General features: G+C 37.5%; 1 protein-coding gene across 2 annotated transcripts in view; it reads right to left on the bottom strand.

Annotated features, from left to right (window-relative positions):
• Nucleotides 1-580: 580 nt before the first annotated feature.
• LOC106879889 (serine hydroxymethyltransferase, mitochondrial) overlaps nt 581-16248 on the bottom strand; it is a 35365-nt gene continuing 19697 nt past the window's right edge. For both annotated transcript variants that reach the window (XM_052974151.1, XM_014929624.2), the window contains exons 3-11: nt 15294-15373; nt 11906-12106; nt 9870-9951; nt 8345-8467; nt 7679-7818; nt 5450-5615; nt 4581-4680; nt 2734-2889; nt 581-735 (exon numbers count right to left, since the gene is read on the bottom strand). In XM_052974151.1, the coding sequence (XP_052830111.1) occupies nt 596-735; nt 2734-2889; nt 4581-4680; nt 5450-5615; nt 7679-7818; nt 8345-8467; nt 9870-9951; nt 11906-12106; nt 15294-15373 (1188 nt within the window). In that variant the 3' untranslated portion in view covers nt 581-595. The remainder of the gene's footprint in view (nt 736-2733; nt 2890-4580; nt 4681-5449; nt 5616-7678; nt 7819-8344; nt 8468-9869; nt 9952-11905; nt 12107-15293; nt 15374-16248) is intronic.

The raw sequence follows: 16248 nt of genomic DNA, 5'->3' as shown, positions 1-16248 counted from the left end.
GAAATTTTGAGGACAGCATAATTTTGTCAATAGGATGGGAGCAAGACTATATGCAGCAACTCCCATGAGAAGTTATTATCTATTCAGAACTCTTGAAGGTTTCCTCGACCACCCAATCCACACATATATATATACATATGTATGATATAACCAGCTTTTGATCATTTGGACAAAACATCCAAATGAAATTGTATGCATGTGTATAAGGTATAGTTGTGTGTGTGTTTATTGTCTTACAAACTAACTTACTGGTTTTAGTATTATCAGTCAAGCACAGACACCTATACACATACACCTACACTATATACACGTTCATAAAATATGGACCAACTTATAATATGGATACACACGACACACACACATACATATGCATATCCACACCCACACAATATATATACACACGTAAAAAAATGGACCAACTTCAAAATATGAATACATATACACTCGCACATACTTATAAGTGACTTTCTGGTCTCAACATCCAAACCAAACAGTATCACACAGAGCTACGTGTTATAAATATACATACAATATAAGCCAACTCACTGATTCACTTCTTAATGTACAATCTCAAACAGACACGCATATCTATACACTATGCACAAACATAAAACATAGCCAACTCACTGGTCTTCTTCTTTACTTCTTGCCCCAGCTGTATGGCCTGGTCAAAGAAATCAACAACCAACTCAAAATCTTCTTCTTTAAATCCTCTTGACGTTAATGCTGGTGTTCCTGAAGAAATATTACAAAATCAAAAGGTAATCTATTGTGAGTCCGTATACATTTTGGGTAGCTTATAAGAATATCAAATGAACCCTAGTACATTATTTTATTGAGGATTAAAGTGGAGGACTAAAATCTAATATCTTGATAGAATTTGAACCCAGAACATAATGCGCTATAACTAAATACTTGAATGTTACTTTAGTTTAATGACCCCAAAAGAATGAAAAGTCAAAGTAAACATTATTGAACTTTGAACACAGAATGTTGTCATTTATACACCTGTTCTTATATGAGATGGGGACAAATCGAATCAACAAATATTTGATAATTATAATTTAGAAATTAACAATTAAGATTTTGATATTAGATAAATATGATCACTAATTTGAAACAGAAAAAGATCAATAAACTTGATGGAAATTTAGCCCTCTGTCAATCACTTACCAGGCAATAATAGAACCAGCTACACTACACGGTGTTTGCTATTCCATCTCAAATTAGATGCTAGAAATTCTTTCTATTATATAAACAGTGCTATTATATTTTCATAAGATTATTTGTCAGTCCCCTAGCACCATCAGGATAGGTTAATCTATTAATGCTGAAAGTAGTGAGGTGACACACCAATATTTCGTGTTATTTCCCCATCTCAAATACTGAACCAATGTAAAGACAATTCTCAACAGTGACCCAGTAACTCATTAAAAGTTACATCACATATAGAAACCACACAAATATAGATTTTGAGGCTCCTATAAAGACTAATACGGACAATTTCTGATGATCTCTCCTGACCGGCATAAACATCAGCAAAACTGACAACCCTCAAAAAAACCCGTGCTCCTCCTTCATAGCTAGAAAATACTTAAGTGGTAACTCACAGTTAAGTACTGCTCACATGGTTGGAAACAGTACTGCTACTACATACATAGATATCCTTGACCACATTGGAAGACTACTCACATTACTATGATATTGTGACTACAGCTTCATACAACCATTGTAAATCACATTCAAGTAAGCCAATGATTTAACTTCTATGTGATTGCTCAGTATGCTAGAAATAACAGCCAAATCTCCTTTAAATCACATCAACTATATTAGTAAAGGACGTGTTGGATAATGTAGTCCAAGGTTCCCTATCAGAAAAAATTGGATTGTCATGGCTAGAATGCCTTTGATCAAAAGTTGGCTCAATCAGGAATGACCTAGGGCTAAACGGCCACAACAAAAAGGTAATTCAGTTGATTGGTAAATAAACGTTCTTCTCCATCACCAATGAACTAGAATTTCTCTGGATCACAGACTTTCTGCTTCAGCTCTTTGTCCTTTCTACCACTATCACAACTACTATTTCTCTGAACTAGACACCAGCATATTTCTTCCTTCCTCAGAGACACACTCCTCTCCTTTTCTCTTGTCCTCCTTACTACGTTTCAAAACCTCATATTCTGCATTAAACCCATTTTCTTCCCTGGCACTAGCAACCCTCTGAAATTCCTTCTCCTGCCAACATTGACTCTGGCAATGTTCAGACATCATCAACCACATCAATCTCACAAGTCCAAGATTGAGGCCCACAAAAATTGAAGGTACTAGAGCTCATTCTTCTGAATGACCAACTCATAAAAACAGACATAGACTTAGGTTTGTCATGAACCCAAGGACTCAGATGGCTGGGAGTCAATCCAGTTTACATAGCAAATAACTAAGATTACAACACTTTCCTCTGAATGGGGTGTCAATCAGTTGCAGGGTTAAATTCCAACTATTGGTGGAACTTATATACAACTGAGTGAACTGAATCAACATGAAATGAAATATTTTGTGTAGAGTAAACAATGCACTGCCCAGTCAAAGAATTGAAACCATGATCTTCTGGATAATGAGTGCAATACCCTAACCACTAGGCCATGTGACTTTACCATAAAAGCATTAATTAAAAAAAAAAAAGATACATAGGAGAGGTTGGGATTGTAGTGTCCAAATCAAAGAAAACTTTACCCAATCTAATTCCTCCTGGTACCATAGCACTCTTGTCTCCTGGACAGGTATTTTTGTTGGTTGTAATACCACTCAGTTCTAGGATTCTCTCAGCTCTGGCGCCATCAATTCCTTTAGACTTCATATCCACCAAAACTAAATGGTTATCAGTGCCATCTGTAAAAGCAGGGATTAAATATGATTAAATATTATAATTGTCAATTAGAGAGACAAGAATAAGTCTCATGGCTAGATTTGAACCATGTATGTGTCACTTACCAGTCAACCTCAATACCAATTACACCAGAGAACATCTGCTCTTCCATCTTACCAAATATACAGATGTATCACTTTTGACAGAGAATATTCCTTGTTTCCAAGTATTTTGGTTCTGCTCTCATTTGTTACACTGGTATTTACTGAGAAGACTAATCCTTGTATGAAACATGCACCCACACAAATTGCATTCACTAGACATGACATGTTTGCACCTGGTAAATTTTTCCATTTTTGTAATTTGTCCTCTTCACTTCTGTGTAACTCTTGTCTTAACAGTTCCACAGCAAGCAAGATGATTTGATGGTAGAGTTTACAATTTGTTGCTTGTTTTTACCAGGTTTCTCATATTGATGTCGGTTCTCTTTATGATTGTGACTTGATCAGAGGGCAGCTGCAAGGTCTTTTATCAATGCAAAACCAGCAGAAGATTGATGTATACTATATAGATATTACATAAATTTGGTTATGCTGTTAACAACAAATTAGCTAATTATTTAATGACATGAGAAATAATTTAAGCAAGGTTATTTATCTTAACCCTTTTATCACCATATTTCTGTTGAAATGCACTATTCTTGTTTGAATTAATTTTGAAAATAATGAAGTATTTAGTAAAATAACTTTGCCATTATTAATCTGGTGTTTGGAACATAGATTAACATGAACATTTGATGCAAGATTTTCATTAAGATCACAATAAAAGAAGGAATTTGTATCATAGAACAATGAGTATTCCAAGTAGGTTGGTAGCAAAAGGGTTAAGAATCTTTCTTTTTGTTCCACCTCTCCCATTCCTTCAGGTGTTCACAGGGGAAGTACTTTCTAAAGCTTTGGGTTGACTTAAGCCTTGTGAGTGAAATTAGATATACAGAAAGTTTATTGAAACTCACTGGGTGTAATTTTAATAGTCAGCCTTGTCACAGTGTTTCACTAAGTATTAAATTAAAAGGTGTGACTTTTGTAGAATACTTGGCACCTTACATCATGAATCAAAAAACATAGTTCTTACCATCCAAAGAACTGAATCTCTCATTTGTTAAAACTAGCCCAAGATCCATCATATGTGTACATTGGTGTTGGGAAAAGGTTTTGAAATAAAGAAAGGTTGTAAAAGCATTTCTTCTGTAGTAATTCCATGTTTATCTTAACTCAAAATACATGTTCCACAACTCAAGAATTCTTCCTTCATTTTCCTGTTTATTACTGATAAATCAACCTCCACAGTTTCTAACGGTAGCCACACAGAGTGAGCCAAGAAAAGAGATAAAGTGTTTCCGACACCAATACAACACAGTACTGGTGTCAAGAAATGAACCTACAACCAGCTGGTTGACTCCCCACCTGTCATACAATTAAACCAATATAGCCATGTTTAATAACATTTTTGTTCATTCTGCTAGAAATATCAGCCAAATCTCCCTCAAATCACACCATACCATCTTAAATAAAGAAAAGAACAAAGAGAGAGCATATTGGATAATATAATCAGAGTACACCATGTCTAGAAAAATACAAAAACCAGGTCACAGCTGGACTGTCACTGATCCCAAGGTCTACTCAACCAGGTTCAACAACAAACAAATACAAACCTGAGACTAGTTTGTAGCCTTTTGCATTTAAACATTTAGCAAGAGTTTTGGCATTTTTCATCACTTGAACTTGATAGTCCTTGAATTCTGGATCCATGGCCTGAAACATAATTGATTAATTAATTATAAAATAATTAGCATATCCGTGCTCTTTGTAATGACAGCAGATATGTTTAACTTAAACATATTGAAAATGATAAAAGAAAGTTAAAATATATAAAAAGAAAATTACATATGATGATGGTAATCTAGGATATTGATGACAACAATTTATGAGGAGTTGGATGCACACATGAAAAAACACTGTCCAAGTACATCTGAGCCACACTGGTCCAATACACAGTCAACAAAACTTTACTCTGCTCAAAGAAACATCACAAAAACCAAAAAGCTAATTCAGCACTTTGCCATCCTACACACAAGAAACACCACCACTGCTTCAACACACACACACACACACACACACAGCTATATTACAAAGATATAGAGCCAGCTCGGTTTCATACCAAGTGGAATCAAGTCCTGAAGGGGTGTAGAGGCAAGGAGAACACCCAAGTCTTGGAGAACCATGTAATGGAAGCTAACAATTATACCTGGCCTAAGTATTCTGTTTTATGTTCAAACCAGCCAGATCTGGTCTCTTACACCTGTCCTATAATGTCATTGTAGAAGTAAACAATCACATCATCAAAATATCAAAGCTATAAGATAATGCATGGGTAATTCAAAACAATTTGAATAGGCATTACTTTTGACAAAATAATCTGAATACTAAAGGGTTAAAATAATTCCACATCAACATGAAATAATATACTTTTCCAAAACAATGACACATATAACCAAAAAACAAGTTAGAATTTGTTCATCACCTGTTTGAGTGCAACTGCCAATGCTCCAATTTGGTTCTGATGAGGGCCACCTTGTAAAGCAGGAAATACAGCATTGTTTACCTTTGCCTCTAAATCATACATCTTAATTTCTCCAGTTTTTTTATTCACAGATTTCACACCTTTACGATAAAAAATCATTCCAGACCTGCAGATAGTACAAAGCAAAACAACAAATTATGGAAAATTTACAAAAGTAAAAAAAAGCTTCAACAAAATTCCAAAGAATTCATTTCATTTTACTCTTTTAGCTCTTTTCAGCACCATCCAAATGTGGTCAATGCCAATGCCGCCTGACTGGCTCCCATACCGGTGGCACGTAAAAAGCACCCACCACACTCTCAGAGTGGTTGGCATTAGGAAGGGCATCCAATTGTAGAAACCTTGCCAGACCAGATTAGAGCTTGGTGCAGCCTATTGGCTTGCCAGTCCCCAGTCAAACCGTCCAACTCATGCCAGCATGGAAAACGGATGTTAAATGATGATGATGATGATTTCTGTTGAAATACACTGCCTTTGTTTCAATTACTTTTCAAAACAATGAAGAATTTAGTAGAATAGCACAGTCATTAAGTTAGTGTTTGGAACATAAATCACAGTGAAATTTTTATGAAAGGACTTTAATGTAAATCACTTTAAAAGAAGTTTGTATCCTAGAACCAGAGAGAGTTTTAAACAGGATATCGAAAAGGTTAAAATATTTTTCCAATGATTATAAAGCAAAGGATGATTGTCTTTTTTTTTCTTTTTAATAAATTACTGGTTCTTTAATGATGTTTTGTTTCAATGATGCCATAGATACAGTTTATAAAGACAAGATGTATACATCTGTCAGTTACATAGTATTTAGCTGAGATCTATAGATATAATAACGTAACGCACACATAAACCATCAGAGTAGATATAGAAACATGTCAAATTATACTGATTTTTCTTTAGGTTGAACAAAATAATGAACAGCCAGAATAGAATTTGAAATCTTATTGCGTTCTCATCAGGTGCCTACATTAGAAACCAATCCCAAGGAAATGAGTAGCCAATCTGTTTGTATATATCAAATCCACCAGCTTCAGAGAATTAGAGCCACTGATTTGCATATGATAAGTGCTCAACACTGTTTGATATCAAAGTCCTGTCAACAGGGAGCACAGTCTACACAGTATCAAGATGATATATAACATGGAAAGGCATTATCTGTAATATTTTGTTTCACTTCTCAAAGAGATTTGTATGTGAAAATGCAGTGTCTAACAATCCACTAACAACATTCTGAGTAAGTTCTGTCATTTTCTTACTGCAAAAGTCTCTGAGAAGTTTTTATGAAACATTATATTATAGCCAGTGCTATTCCATATTTGTGTATATTACGTTTTACACACTGGTATTTTAATCTAAATTTGTTGTTATTTAGTGCTCTAGGTCAGTTCTGATTAAGCAGATCTATTCCAACCATGACCATCTTGTCTTTTTAGAGGTATCTAGGATTACGTGGTCATGTGTTCACAAACCTTACTATAAACACAAGAGCTATATGATTAAGGTACTGGACGATGACGCTTAGGTCATGTGTTCAAATGTTAGTTATCACTGTATCATGTAGCTGAGAACAAAGTGACGATTACGACAATGCTGGAGCAGACAAGGGTGATGAGAGTCGTGCTGTCGTCGTTTACCTCTCGGTCATTCTTGATCAAGAAGACCTTTCATTAAAGGCAGTCCAATTATGACCTTCCAGTCTTTTTGTGCAAAAGAGATTACATAATACAACTTGTTATTGAGGATGGTAAGGTAGCAAGCGTTAGCAACATTTTGTCTGTCCTTACATTCTAAGTTCAAATTCTGCCAAAGTCATCTTTGGCTTTCATCCTTATGGGGGTTGATAAAATAAGTACCACCCAAGCTCTGCGACTGAAATCGACGAGCCCTTCCCCCAAAACTTCAGGTCTTTTGCCTATACTAGAAAGGATTTGCATTGAAGATGGTAATGTGCAATTGAGGGAGATTTGGCTGTTATTTCTGTTTACTGCATAGAAATTTCCCTTGGATATTAATGGCAGTCAGGATTGTAGTGATATCAGTGGTGACAGTCATGGAGAGAAGGAGGTGGTGGTGGTGGTAATGACAATGGTTAATGTTAATGATGATGATGATAATGATGCTAATGATGTTGATATCAGTAATAAAAGGAAATCCTGTAAGGGCACTGCTTACCTTGGTCCTCGCAGTGATTTGTGTGTTGTGGTTGATATGAGGTCAGCAGATTCAAACGGGCTGGGAATCACTGCAGCCGCCACCAGGCCAGAGATGTGGGCCATGTCAGCCAGTAGCAAGGCATTAACGTCATCACATATCTACAAGAGGAAAGGTTTGGTACTGAGAAAGTGAAGATGGGAAGGGGGAGAGGGAGGAGGGCTGGGAAAGGGGGAGGGAAGATGAAGAGGTAGAGGAAGTGGATGCAAAGGAAGGGGAGAGGAAGGTGGAGGAGAGAAAGGGGAGGGGAGCGGAAGGAGAGGGGTGGAGAAGGTAGAGGAAGGATAAGAAGGGGAGGGGAGATGAAGGATAGGAAGGGGAGGGGAGAGGAAAATAGAAGGAAAGGGGAGAGGAATGAAAGGGGGCAGAAAGGTAAAGGGAAGGGGACAGGGAGGTAGAGGAAAGAAAGGGAGTTATGAAGGTAAAGGAAGGGGAGGGGAACAGGAAGGAGGGAAAGGAGATGAAGGGGATGAGGGAAGAGAAGAGGATAAAGAGAAAGAGGATGAGAATAAAGGGAAAAAGGAAAGAGAGCAGGAAGAAGATGAGGACAGGAAGCAAGGGGAGGTGGGGACACAAACTTTGGAAAAATATGAAATGTCAAGAAATTTAAAAGTGAAAATGTCTGACCTCTCTGAAACGCTTGTAATCCAATAGACGAGAGTAAGCAGATGTCCCAGCTATAATGAGACGCGGTCGGAATAGTTTGGCATGTTCGTGGAGTTTGTCATAGTCTACAAGTCCTGTTGATGGCTGAAAGATAAAGAAGGAAAAGAGATGGCATTATTAGATCGGATGTCAGCTTTTTTAACACACTTATAGGATCTGAAAAAAGAATTGGGAAAAGAAAAATTTTCTTTCATCTCAAAGTCACATAATCAAAGTGTATTGCCAGATATATATATATATATATATATATATATATATATAGAAGTCCATACATCACGAAGGCATGTGGCTTAATGGTTAGGGAATTGAGCTCATGTTTCCTGGAGCCCTATTTCCTCTATAAATAAGCCTGTTTGAACCCGCCAGTCGTCTTCGATTTCAGACCTCTCACAGGTCTGGTCGCTGACCACATACAGAACACAGCTCCAGCCAGTTTCCAGCAACGACGTCATCACCACCAATGTACTGTCTACCACAATGACGTCGCCAGCAACACCACCAACAGAGTACACACCAACATCAACAAACGCGGTTTCATCTCAACACTGTTTGAGTGGATTATTTCCATCCACGAAGTATAACAGCTAGAACAAACTGTGAGAATATTCTGTACCAGGTAGCAGGTCACAGCATCAACGCTCAACACACACAACATGTGACACCACAGCTCTGCTCTCTCGACCACAACTTCCTGCGTATGAACATTCTATCTCCTTGTGTAACTCTTATACAAACTGGTATTTCTCTATCTCAATGTTTAGGACTTTTACAGTCTATGTTACAGACACACTTTTTATATTCTGTGTTTCTCTCTCTCACGCACACATATTGTACACACACTATTGCTTATACGACAGTCCGTCATTTCATATTGTTGTACACATACTCTTGTACACGAAGGCCTGACTTATGTATTGTATTAATTATATATACCGCATGCACACACACACAGACACTACGTTAATAAACTTACTCTCTTTATATACATAATGGTTGTCTGTCCTTCTCTGTTCCTTTACTGGCACTTGGCTCGCATCATCTTTCACGACGAGCCATCTACGTTATATATGTTTTGTGTTCAACTGTACGACGCGTTAAAAGGAGCCTTTTCCGTCATGTCGCCATTGTCCTTTCGTTCGAACGGTCATTCTATTACAACTTCATCGTATCACTACTGCATAAATCTCTCCAAATACAATGTTGTTGTTGGTAATAACACTCAGGCAACACTGGGATGCATTGCTAGTGATTAATAAAACAAGCTTAGTTATAGTTCAGTAGTTTCCCATATATTTATCTCTAAAACACAGCATTTTCTTTCCATGTGAAATACAGTGCACCAGTAACTTTTATAGACGATATCTAGTAAACCTTACAGAGGTAAGAGTGAAAACCACTGCTTTAAAATCTGACATTTAGGAATTTAAAGTGAGACAGCAATGAAGGTAAGGGAGATAAATCCTTAAAGATATTCTATGACACTCACATTGATCTTGTAAGGCATTGATTCAAAGAAAATGGATGTAGCAGAGATTCTTTTGGTGTCAGTCATAAAGCCATGTGTCAAACTGAAAGAAACATACAAAAAAAAAAAAAAAAAAAAAAAAAAAAAAAATCTTAAGAAGAATTGAAAACCTGAAGAATTCAGTAGAATAATGAACATATTTCACTACAAATGCTGAGGAGCTGCACTGAACATGAATCTATAAACCATCAAATAACCAAATTCATTTGTTAGTTGAACACCGTTTTCCATGCTAACACGGCTTAAATGAGATAGGAGAGATAACTCATGGCTGGATTTTTACTACCAAATGTTCTTCTTGTCACCACCGCGTAACTATAACTATTATTCAGTTCTGACATATTTTAACCTTTTTTGATATGCCTGAGACTGCCCCTGGATCTACAATGCAAACTTCCCATTTTAAAGTGATCTAAATTAAAACCTTCCATTAAAATTTCATGTTGAAGTTCCCAACACCAGATAAATAATGACAAAGTTACTTTACTGTGCTATTCTTTATTTTCAAAGTTAACCGAAACAAAAGACAGTGTATTTCACTAGAAACATAGTAAGAAAAGGATTAAAATACTTTGCGATGGCTGCCGTGAAATTACAAGACAGCTGCAATCTAAGCCAAAATATAAATCCAAAGCTTCAAAATAATATGAACTAACATGAGAATCACTAGATAAGTCAACCAACAAGAAATAGCAGCCAGAACTCCCTAAAGTAACATGCAAAGATAAAAATGGGTCAGTCATTGTTGGTACACATTTGATCACAGATCTGCTGGATTATGGCTGACCAAGGTTAAACAACAATGTCGTGATTTAGTGGGATACTGAAAAATCAGAAAATTAGCCAAGAGTGATAAAGTCCCTTGTGGTAATAATTCTAGTTCTAAAGGGCTCTAATTTTGCTGGAGTCAACTTTGCTTTCCATCCTTTGAGATCACTAAAGGTAATACCAATCGTGTATTAGGATCAATTCTTCTTTCTCACTTTGTAAGAATTGGCTAAAACCTGCAAAATGAGGTTTTGTAAGAAGACATCAGGAAACTCCATTTTGTATTCTTCCATAAAAATTCCATGAGCAACATCCCATTTGTCATAGAATTCACCAGAGGTTCTGGATTAATCTGATGGATCAAGGAAAGAAAGGAAGAAATTAAACAGATATTTCAACACAGCAAGGAAGACGTATTTTTTTTTTTAATACAAATATAGAGGTTTGACTGTGGGGAAGCAGTTTGCTTTGGAATCTTGTGGCTTCAGGTTCAGTTCCATTGCACAGCACCCAGGTGTCTTTATTATAGCCCCAGACTGGAAAATGAATTGTGTGAATTTGGTAGACGCAAACTAGTGGAAAACCATCATATGTAAACACACAACCCTCACCTGTTTCCAAACAAGGTAATAATCACCTGGTTTATGGAATAATAAAGAGCCTGGACCTAGTTACATAATGAGGTGGAAACAGGCTACACCATTTGAATGGACCTTTTGTCTACAAAGACTATGCAACATATCAAGAAACTCATACATGCTTTATGCAGTTGATTGCAAACAAAGGACACTACATGTATCGCTGTTTACAGTCAATGAACACATGAAAAGACAAGGGGAAATACAAACTAGTCTACACACACACACACACACACACACACACACACACACACGTACATAAATGTACACAAATACAAAAATACAATATTTGTTTGTGTATGTGTGTACATACGTGCACAAACACACACGCAAACATACATGCACAAATACACACATAAACATATGCACACGAATACACACGCAAGCATATGTACACAAGTACACACGCAAACATATGGGTACACAGATACACACGCAAATATATGTACACAGATACACACACTTCAAATTCGCAAAAATTTTCTGAAAATTCCAAAAAACGAAAACGTTAGAAGGGGTTATATGGGATGCTGAAAGCAGAATCTCACCAAAATAAACAAACAGTAAAAATTGGGGAAAAAAATTACATACTGTCCTCCATCCGGTAAATCTTGTCCCATGATTCGATCATGGGGATTTAAAACAGCAGTATACACAGCCATGTTAGCTGGGCTCCCCGAATATGGTTGTACATTCACACCCCATCGTTCTGGATCAGCTCGGAAACATTCCAGGGCCCTCTTCTGACATAAACGCTCAATTTGGTCAATGTAAATATTTCCTCCATAATATCTGCAAAGACATCAATATTTTAATTTCATTAACACAGGTAATTATTCACCACCACGACAACAACATCCAGTATATCCAATCTGTAACCAACCAACAAAGAGCCTCTTATGATGTTAATCAACCGACTAGAAACAGCAGTCAAATTTTACTTTGTGCCTTAAAAAAAAAAAAAAGAAAAAAAATCATTAAGTAATGTTAGTCTTTGACATATAACAGGATTAGCACTACTGCAATGCATAGTTTCTATGGCTTGATGCCCTGTCTAATGCTAACTAAATTACAGTATGTATAGGGGCTTTTTCATGGCACCAGCACTACTGAGGTAACCATGTAGCTTGCAAGATTGAGATATTTTTTGACAGAGAGGATACAGTAGTGAGTGGGGTGGATTTATGCTATGGGATGATGAGTCAAAGTGAGAAAGAAGGGGCCCAAACAAAATGCGTTTCGGTCACTTGTCCTTGCATCTGTTAGGCCCAACATTTGAAGGTTGTGTTTAACCACCTCATCCCAGGTCTTTCTTCCATGGGTTCCCTCCACAGTTAGGGTGTAACACTTCTTCACACAGCAGTCCTCATCCATATGCAACACATGACCATACCAGCACAGTCATCTCTCTTGCACACCACATCTGATATTTCACTTTTCTCTCAGGGCGCTTACACTCTTGTGTATGCACACTGACATTACCTAGCAGAGTATAATGGCATCATTTCTTTCAAGCCTATGCATGTCCTCAGCAGTCACAGCCCATGTTTCACTGCATCATGCATCATACAATCGACCTTTCACTCTGAGGAAGGAGCGCTCTGAACTTTGCCCAGGATATTCTTATTCTTGTATCCACCCCGCTAGGTAACACAAGCTATCAACTACTAGTTTCTTCCCCTGACATGTGACGGAAGCTGTTTTCTGCACATTTTCAGTGTTTATTGCCCCTGTACATCTGCCACACACAAAAACTATCTTCCTAGTTAACCTTCCTCTGATATTGCTGCACCTTTTATGTGTCCATAGCTTACACCAGGTACATCTTATGGAGTTTCTACCTACACCTTTTCTACAGATCAAATAGGGCCATCTACCTGAAGGGATTTGTGATTTGTCTGCCTTTCTACTTACTAAGGCTTTGGCTTTTGCTAGATTGACTAAGGCCATTTGATTCTAGACCTTGCTTCCACACTTGAAACTTCTCTGTGGCTATGGTAGAAGACATTTTCACAAGGTGCCACACAGTAGGACTGAACCCAAAACTATATGGTTGGAAAGCAAACTTAGTAACCACATTACATGCCTGCACTTAGCGACACCTGACGACTATTACAGTATTTCTGGCTCTAAGAGTATTAGATAACATAATAGTACTGGTCATTATAATAATATGGGGGTGATTAACTGATAGCTATAACAGTTAGAATTGATGGTTTTAATTGTATTAATGGTTCTAATAGTTGGTATTGGTAGTTGCAGTAGATACTGGTAGCTGTAATAGGAGTGATAAACCCATTCAAATACTGACTATAAATGAATAGAAAAGACATTGCAAATGAAGATGTCAATCATTTTACTTGACCAAAGAAGGCAGTGGAAGAGAAAAAGAATATGAGACAGAAGACAAGTTAGAGTTAAATTGAAGACAGAGATGGCAGCAGAAATAGATAAGTAGTATCAGCTAATAAATGAGGTCAATGAGAAATAGTGGGGTACTCATGTACTCATAAGAGCTGATGTAGGGCAGAGAGAGTGTGTGTGTGTGTGTGTGTGTGTGTGTGTCTAAATGATAAGGGCCAACGAAGGACAGGAAAGATGAATAACAACAGATTTAAGAAATATTAAATTACAGTTAATAGATAAAAATATTCTTATCTTAGATAAACAAATACAATATATATTTGGAGATTATCATCATCATTTAATGTTAGTTTTCCATGCTGGCATGGGTTGGATGGTTTGCAGGAGCTGGCAAAGTTGGAAGCTGTACCAGGCCCCATTGTATGTTTTGGCATGACCTCTACAGCTGGATTATTATTATTATTATTATTATTCATCCTCATTATAGATGCAGGCATGGCTGTATGGTTAAGAAGCATGCTTGCCAACGACATGGTTCCAAGCTCAGTCCCTTTGCATGGCACCTTGGGCAAGTGTCTTCCACAATACCTCCGGGCCAACCAACGCCTTGTGAGAAGATCTGGTGAAAAGAAATTGAAAGAACTCATGTGTGAGTGCATGTGTACCTGCTTTGACATTGCGTGATTGTTGTAAATGAATATGCTGTTACACAATCAGTATGATCATCATTTAGTGTCCACTGTCCCTGCTGGCATGGGTGGGATGGTCTGACCAGGGCTGGCAAGCTGCAAGGCTGCACCAGGATCCAGTCTGATTTGGCAGGGTTTCTACAGCTGGATGCCAATGACTGAGAGTGTTACAGGTGCTTTTACGTGCCACTGGCACAGATGCCATTTTCATGACACCAGTATCTGCCACCACTGTGATTTTACTTGGCTTGAAGGGTCTTCTCAGGCTCAACATAGTCTTGGTCATTGCCTCTGTGAGGCCCAACACTCAAAAGGAGCTTTTCGTGTGCCACTTTGCCTCCATATAGCCGACACTGGTACAGGTTCCCATTACATGACAACAGCATCAGCCAAGACTATGATTTCACTTGGCTTGACAGGTCTTCTCAAACACTAGACATTGCCTCTGTGAGGCCCAAAATTCTAAAGATCATTCTTCACCACCTCCTCCCATGTCTTCCTGGGTCTACCTCTACTACAGGTTCCCTCCACAGAGATCGGCACTTCTTTAGACAGCTGTCCTCATTTCCGATATTCTGCAGAAACATATCTGGCCAAGGAGAAATAATATGCCTCCATAAACTCTAACCTCTGCAAGTTTGGAAAAGTGTATGTTAAAACGATGTTGGTGTTTTTATCTTCATTGATTTGATTTAACTAGTTGAAATGATGTAATCTTCTCAAAATATTTGTCTCGCACCATTTTCGTACTAAATATAGCAGCAAAACCCCCTCAAATCACATCCCACCACCTTTAAAATAAATAAAATGTACGTCAGATACTGTGGTCCGAGATATACATATGAGTAATGACTGATTGTTCATGGGTGGAATATCTTTGATGGGTCAGCAGGGAGTAGGGTGATAAACAACAAAAAAATACTCACCGTGCCCCTGGGTAGCCTTCAGAATACTTATTGGTGAGGCATGAGCCTGTAACATCAATCACAGCTCTACTTGCAAAGTTCTACAGAAGAAACGGTAAAAACAAGGATATTAACTCATTTGTTACCACATTTCTGATGAACTACAGTTTCTGTTTCAATCAATTTTGAAAATAATTAAGAATTCAGTAAAATAACTCATTATAAAGCTGGTTTTTGGGACATAAATTATCATGAAATTTTGATATAAGGCAGTGGTTCTCAACCAGGGTCCATATAAGATTCTTGGGGGTCCACACAACAAAGTAGTAAATCGGGGATCCACAATGACATTTTAAGGGCCCCTGAAAAAAGATTTACTTTAGATATGTTGGTATGTATTGCAAGAAACAAGTTCCTTTCTCTAATTTTACATAGTTCAACCTACACAAGTTAATGTGTGAAAAATAAAATAGGAATTTTGAAAAAAGTTTCTGTAAAACTAGTTTTTAAACATAGAATGATTATGGGGGTCCACCAGAATAAAATAGTAATCAAAGAGATCCAGATGATTGACAGATAAAGTTGACCTCAACAAGATTTGAACTTAGACTATAAAGAACTGGAAGAAATACAAGGCATTTTGTCTAACTCTCAAATGACTGTCATGATACTCTTCTCTTTATATATCATCATCATCATGTAACACTGTTCCATGCAAGTGAAGGCACATCGAGGTTGTGAGTTCGATTCCCGGACCAGGCTGCATGTTGTGTTCTTGAGCAAGACACTTTATTTCATGTTGCTCCAGTTCACTCAGCTGTAGAAATGAGTTGCGACATCACATGTGCCAAGCTGTACTGACCCCTTTGCCCTTCCTTTGGATAACATCGGTGGTGTGGAGAGGGGAGGCTGGTATGCATGGGTGACTGCTGGCTTTCCATAAACAACCTTGCCTGGACTTATGCCCCAGAGGGGA

This window comes from Octopus bimaculoides, chromosome 17, assembly GCF_001194135.2.
Source record: "Octopus bimaculoides isolate UCB-OBI-ISO-001 chromosome 17, ASM119413v2, whole genome shotgun sequence".
Lineage (NCBI taxonomy): Eukaryota > Metazoa > Mollusca > Cephalopoda > Octopoda > Octopodidae > Octopus > Octopus bimaculoides.
The sequence above is the reverse complement of the archived record's forward strand: the minus strand, read 5'-3'. Positions and strand labels throughout refer to the sequence as shown.